The sequence below is a fragment of the Callorhinus ursinus genome, unplaced genomic scaffold (assembly GCF_003265705.2).
Source record: "Callorhinus ursinus isolate GAN/ISIS: 27379988/994484 unplaced genomic scaffold, GSC_fseal_2.0 scaffold48, whole genome shotgun sequence".
Taxonomy (NCBI): domain Eukaryota; kingdom Metazoa; phylum Chordata; class Mammalia; order Carnivora; family Otariidae; genus Callorhinus; species Callorhinus ursinus.
Genome location: NW_027397110.1, coordinates 7,762,077 through 7,769,142, shown reverse-complemented (window position 1 = coordinate 7,769,142; position 7,066 = coordinate 7,762,077). Strand labels below are relative to the sequence as shown.

The 7,066-nt window shown below is 52.2% G+C and overlaps 1 protein-coding gene across 1 annotated transcript; it reads left to right on the top strand.

The window, feature by feature from the left end:
* The first annotated feature begins 2,448 nt into the window (after positions 1-2,448).
* Positions 2,449-6,330, top strand: MCHR1 (melanin concentrating hormone receptor 1). Its single transcript, XM_025881865.2, has 2 exons — positions 2,449-3,153; positions 4,478-6,330. The coding sequence occupies exons 1-2, from the start codon at positions 2,886-2,888 to the stop codon at positions 5,449-5,451; spliced, it is 1,242 nt and encodes a 413-aa protein (XP_025737650.2). The 5' UTR covers positions 2,449-2,885; the 3' UTR covers positions 5,452-6,330.
* The last annotated feature ends 736 nt before the right edge of the window (positions 6,331-7,066 follow it).

Here is a 7,066-nt window from a genome sequence, read left to right as displayed (position 1 = left end):
CTCACCTGCACTCCCTGGGTGAGCTCATCCAGAGTCATCAGTCTAACGTTATATCTCCAGGCATGACCTCTCCCTTGAATTTCTGACTCCAGTCTGACTACCACCCAAATTTTCCATTCAGATGTTAATAGGCATTTTGAATAATGGATCTAAAACAGAACTCTTAATTTCTCCTCCAAATCTTCTCACAGACTTCCTTATCTCAGTAAATGACAGCTGCATTCTTTCAGTTGTTTGGGCGTCAAAGCTGGGCATCACCCCAATGCCTCTTTCTCTCGCACATGTCTCATCCAATTCTTCAGCAAATCCTCTGGGCTCTACATCATGTATAGAAACCCACCATTTCTCCCCCACCTCCACCTTCCTGATCTAGGACACCATCCTCTTCCAACTGGATTATTGCAGAAGCCTTTTATATTGGATGCCTCTGGTGACTCACATCACATATCCCCTGGTCACCTCTGACTTCACTTCCAACTGCAGTGGACAGTCGTGTATGAGCTCAGCTGATCCGGTGCATACAGTGTCTTGCCTCCAGTGCACACCTCGTACCTGTTTGCCTTCTGCCCTGGATTTCAATGCTGTCAGAGTCCTTTTGGTTCCAGCACAAGATCTACTTGCTTCTTGCCTCGAGTGTGAGCTGCACATCTCTTTGCTCTCTGCCCCATCAACGCTTGATGCTATAGGAGCCTGCTTTATCCATGCACCCCAAAGTGCAGAGTTAACACCCCAGGGGCAACCTTCAACCAGTGGGGGACAGGGTAACTGGATAAACGTTCCTGCTTCCCATACTTCAGGCAGATAATTCTGGGAAACTGTGCACTTTTCAAGGAGCCTGGTAAACTCAAGCTCCTGCCCACAGCAGTGACATAACTAATGTACCCTTAGGTTGGCTTTTTCTCCTTTACCGTCTCATTATCCCACGCCCTCATGCCTGCTTCTTGGGTCATCTCTCAGAAAAGCTCATGCGCACATAAGTCCTTTTCTCAGTCTCTGCTTTCAAGGGAACCCAAGCTAAAACAACGTATCAATTGCTATCCAGCAGCAGACTGATCCTTTTATTATTTTTTTAATTTACTTATTTATTTTAGAGAGAGCAGGAGTGGGAGGGGCGGAGGGAGAGGGAGAGAAAATCTCAAGCAGCCTCCATACTGAGTGCAGAGCCCAATGAGGGGCTTGATCTCATGACCCTGAGATCATGACCTGAGCTGAAACCAAGAGTTGGACGCTCAACCAACCGTGCCATCCAGGTGTCCCCAGACTGATCCTTTTAAAACATGTCTGATCGTGTCTCTCCTGAGCAGAAAACTCTCTGGTGACCCCATTTCACCTAAAAGAAAAGCCGAAGTCCTTACAATGGCTGACAAGGCCTAACAGAATCTGCCCTTCCTACTGTTTCCTCTCTGAGGTCATCTGCTAATCTTCCTTTGCTCTACGATAGCCAGTATTATCATTCTTTGCTCTACTATAGTTCTTCAAAGATACTCAGCACACTCCTGCCGCAGGGCCTTTGCACTGGCTATTCTTACTGCCTGAAAAGTTCTTCTTTCAGCTATTTCCAAGCATGCTTCTTTACTTCCTTCAGGACTCTTCTTAAAACACTTCCCAGAGAGGCCTTCCTATGTAAAATAGCAACCTGCACCTCCCCTAGCATTCCTTGGCCCCCTCCCCCTGCTTCATTTCTCATAGCACTGATCACCAACCTCAGAAATTGTCTTTTTAATTTTTTGTATATTTTCTATACCCCCCCACCTCACCCCAACTTGAATGTAATCTCCATGAGAACAGGGACTTGGGGACTTTATTTTTTATTCATTTATCTATTTTTAAGTAGGTTCCATGCCCAGTGTGGGACTTGAACTCACAACCCTGAGATCAAGACCTGAGCTGAGATCAAGAGTCAGATGCTTAACCCACTGAGCCACCCAAAAAACCCTATTGGTTTTTTTCACTACAGAACCTAGAACAGTGCTTGGCAAGTGGTAAGTGCTCAATAAATATTTGTTGGATGAAACTCATTCATAAATAAGACTGAAGAAGCAAGTAGGGATCAGACTGTGGTGACCCTGAAGCCCCTGTTCTGGAGTCTGGCAGTAAGTGTGGTGGCAGTTCTTGGCTGTGAGGACACTGGAGGCTGGTGGCAGGACACCTTGGCCAAGAATTCACTTAAGGTTTTGCCCTCTAACACTGTTCCTAGTTGACAACCTTTTTTTGGGGTGGGGGCTATGCTCTGAAATTTGTCTCAAGAAGTCCCAGGTAAAACCTGGAAGACCTCAGAGCATTTAGAAAAATAAAATCTCTATAAGCTTGGACCTCAATTCTGTGCAGAATGTAGTTTGTCCCCTGCTGGTCCCTAAGACCCTGGCCATCACCAGCATAGAGTGACCTGTGCCACCTCTGAGTGCTGGTCAGCAGCTCAGTTGCCAACAAGGAGGCTTCTGGTGGTCGCTGGTGGTCTAGCCAGGGAGCTAGCTGGAATCCAGCAGGGCACTGGGAAGGAGCTGAGGGTGGCCTGGTGCTGTAGGTCTGAGCTTGCCATCTCCAAGATCTGTGAAGAGTCCCCTCTGGCCCCTGCCACTTGGCCCAGCCACCCTCATCTGGGGTTAGGGACTAGGCCAGGCTCATTCTGTCCTCCGGAGGAGAATTCTCTCATTTGTCTTCGCAGGGATCTGGGTCCTCACATGCAGCAAGCTCCTGCAAGCACAGGAGACACGGCCCCACGAGCACATGGGAAGGGAAGGAAGCCCCCTCCCTGATGGGGTTGCTTGAGCCCCGGCCCTTCCTGGCTTCCCCGAGGCTCCGCAGGCAGTCAGAAGCGGGGAGCTGCTGTTTGGGACTGAAGAGGTTAATGTGCATCTGCTTCCGAATGTTAATGTGCATAGGTGATGTCAGTGGGAGCCGGGGAAGGAGGGAGTGGGGAGAGAAGCGGGGCTTGGAGGCGGAAGACGCTGCCAGACCGCCAGGAAGACCCCCTTCCAGACTGCGGGGCTCGTGCTCTGGGACGGACGGGCGGGCGGCGCTGCCGCAGCCTGCGTGGGCGGACGGGCGAGCAGGCGACGGGCAGCGGCAGGATGGACCTGGAAGCCTCGCTGCTGCCCACTGGTCCCAATGCCAGCAACACCTCGGATGGCCCCGATAACCTCACCGCGGCCGGTGAGTAGTGCTGGAGGGGAGTCCTCCTTCCTCTGCGCTGGGGGTGGGAAATGGGAAGGTTTCACCTCTGAGCCAAACTGCTCCGGAAACTTTAGTACAGTTCTTGGGCTTGAGACCTGCGGTCGGCTTTGCCCGGAGGGGAAGGGGAGAAGGGGGCGGGGCAGGCAGGGGCAGCAGGGGCAGGGGCAGAGAAGAGGGCAAAGGCACGTTCAGAAGCGGCCCGCCAGTGAGGGAGACAGGGGAAGACTCACCCATGAGTTCCAAATGCTTTGCAGAAAAAAATTCCAGGCTGGAAAAGCAAGCAAAAGAAGCCAGAGGATGGTATGTGAGGAGACAGCTGGAAGCTCACTCATTCACCGATCCCCTTGTCTTTTTACTGAAACTGCAGTAATGGGATCTGAAACATCCTTCCCGACCCCTGGGAAAGGCCCTGGAAAGGGCTAACTCACAGAGCCATGAGGGGATTAACTTTCCTGGTGAATGAAGCTTCCTGACATTTCCAGAGCCAAAATGCCCTGAAATTCTAGCTCTGAAGGAGAGGAAGGAAAAAGAGGAAAGGCTTGTGTGCAGAAAATTCTCAGGCAGCTAGGCTGCAACACACAGCTTCAGTCTCTGCTCACTTGGGAAGCCCAGGCTCAGAAGATATAGACCAAGGAATTCCCTGATAAGAACCCAGGAGAAGGGAGGGCTGCGGGCCTGATGGGCAAAAGCCTCCCTTCACAAGACAGTAGCCCACAGATATGCCTAGGAATCCGTGCACAGCCTCCAACTAGCGATTTCTAAAATGAGATGATCAGGGCTGCAAACAGTAAACACATGAATGCGCCCATCCATACATGTGCTTGCTCACCCACATGTGTGCACATGCATGTGTGCACGCGTGTGTACTTGTGTGCACCCGCCCACACCCCCACACACACTTTCATGTCCTTCTGGCTATGTTGACTGACAAGGTTTCCTGGTGAAGCCTACGGGCCCACAGAATAATTCTCTGCAGACAGCGGTGGTTCCTGATTCTGTGCCTTCTGAGGAAATGCAGGAAGTAAAGGACTGGGTCCTTCAACTAACAGGTGGTGCGGGAGAAATCTGGTAGGATTAGCCAGGGAACTGGTGGAGGAGGGCAAGGGGAAGGATTAGCAACAGTGTGGGGAGGGAGAATGGTAGGAAAGGATTCCAGTTGAATGGTGAGCCCTGAGCTGAAATGGAAAGGAGATAAAGAGGTAGGCAAGCACGTCATCACTGGAGGCTGAGCACGCCGGGAGGATGTCAGCCCTTGGAGAGGAGTCCATGTCAAATGGTCAACATTTGCTCCTTTTGTCCCCAGGGCCACCTCCTCGCACAGGGAGTGTCTCCTACATCAACATCATCATGCCTTCTGTGTTCGGCACCATCTGCCTCCTGGGCATCATCGGGAACTCCACGGTCATCTTCGCAGTGGTGAAGAAGTCCAAACTGCACTGGTGCAGCAATGTCCCCGACATCTTCATCATCAACCTCTCGGTGGTGGACCTCCTTTTTCTCCTGGGCATGCCCTTCATGATCCACCAGCTCATGGGCAATGGTGTCTGGCACTTTGGGGAGACCATGTGCACACTTATCACGGCCATGGACGCCAACAGTCAGTTCACCAGCACCTACATCCTGACTGCCATGGCCATTGACCGCTATTTGGCCACTGTCCACCCCATCTCCTCCACCAAGTTCCGGAAGCCCTCTGTGGCCACCCTGGTGATCTGCCTCCTGTGGGCCCTCTCCTTCATCAGCATCACCCCCGTGTGGCTCTACGCTAGGCTTATCCCCTTCCCAGGGGGCACGGTGGGCTGCGGCATCCGCCTGCCCAACCCAGACACTGACCTTTACTGGTTCACCCTGTACCAGTTCTTCCTGGCCTTTGCCCTGCCCTTCGTAGTCATCACAGCCGCGTATGTGAGGATCCTGCAGCGCATGATGTCCTCGGTAGCTCCGGCCTCTCAACGCAGCATCCGGCTGCGGACAAAGAGGGTGACTCGCACGGCCATCGCCATCTGCCTGGTCTTCTTTGTGTGCTGGGCTCCCTACTATGTGCTACAGCTGACCCAGCTGTCCATCAGCCGCCCAACACTCACCTTTGTCTACCTATACAACGCAGCCATCAGCTTGGGCTACGCTAACAGCTGCCTCAACCCCTTTGTGTACATCGTGCTCTGTGAGACATTCCGCAAACGCCTGGTCCTGTCAGTGAAGCCTGCCGCCCAGCTTCGAGCCGTCAGCAATGCCCAGACAGCCGACGAGGAGAGGACAGAAAGCAAGGGCACCTGACCCTTCCCCTGCCACCCCGGGCACCTCCAAGTCAGGACAGCATAGCAGACCAATGAGGAGAGACCTGAGAAGAACAAAAGACCCCTCTGGGAGAATGCAGGGAGGCTGGGTGGTGAGGGGTTGTGGCAACTAAAAACATTCCACAGGGTCCACAAATTGCTGGGGAGGCTGGGAGCCAGATTTGGGGGCTTCAAGCATCAGAAGTCCCCTTGGGAGAGTAGGAAGAGACCTTTGGATTGAACAGAAACTGAGCAAGAAGAAAATTTTGGTTTAAATGTTCACTTGAGCCCTACATCTCTTAGCTCCCACATGTCTTTTTCTCAACTGCCGGTTTATTTGAAATCTGGGAAGGCCCTACTTCAGGGTGTGAGTGGTGGGGCCCTACTACAGGGTCCTGGGGAGATGGGAAAGCGGTATGTCCTCAACGTTCTTTCCCATCTCTCATTGGTGAGATGGAGGGCAGCCTTTCTCCCAAGCTGGAGGATGATAAGAAATGAAGCATGCCATCTCTCTGTGTTCCAGCATCCTGTCAATCTGCCTGTATCTCTAGGGGATGCATGCTTATTTTTGGGGGGGGTCAGTGCTCTGAGCCCACAGGAGTAAAAACCCAATTTGTAGGAGATTCACTTATTGAGAATGACAAGGCTACCTGAGTGGGTATGGGTAGAAGTCTTGAAATTAAGAAAAATGGGCAGGAGCAAGGGGGCTTTTGCAGCTGTGGGGACATTGTCGTCATTAGGCACATTTGTTAATCACCAGATCCAGAGTGGGTGCCCGTCAGTGCCCTGCATGTGCAAGGGTCATTGTGATGCCTAGTGTGTTGGCATCATCTTTTTGCTCCAGCCCTTCCTCTCCAAAATAAAAAATGAATAAAGGAAAATCTCTACCCACATCTCTTTGGATGCTCCTGCAGAATTGCTTGGGCTTGGGGGTGGGGGTGGGTGGCGGAAAAGGGAAAGAGGGGTCACTTGGCTGTGGAATCTAGACCTTGGTCAAGCTGCATCTTAGGAAGCAAGAAGCAGGGGATCTAAACCCACAGGAAGGATTCAGCCCCACAAACGGAATTACTTTGGATTCCTTAGATTGCAGTTCTGCTGCTGGCCTTGTGCTCAGGACTCAGCTTCCTGTCTTCTGCTCAAAAGCACTTGGTTGTCATCAGTGCTGGCCCCTCAGGCCCCAAATCCCACCCGTCACCTCCCCCGCTGAGTCACCAGTCACACTCCTGGCTTCTGGGGCAGCCTGAGCCTGCCTCCTGCTGCAGCCAAGATCTGATGTTGAGCAGGAAGATTACAGATGGGCCGCTGGGCGGCAGCCAAGGCTGCTGCTTCTCAAGCTTCTTCACGGAGAGGAGGGGCGGGGGGACCAGGAGTCCAGGGGCAAACCGCTCAGCAGACGCTGAGACAGTGGCAACAAATCGTGAGCTCCCAACTTGTTCAGATGCATCCGTAAAGTAGGTGCATCAGCTCAGCCTTTTCTTGCTGGCTATTTTTCATTGCAGAGTTGCAGCAGATAGCCCGCTTAGCAAACTTCAGGTCCCGACCAGCTTTTTTTTTCTTTAAGATTTTATTTGAGAGAGAGAGAGAGAGAGAGAGAGAGAGAGAGAGAGAGAGAGAGG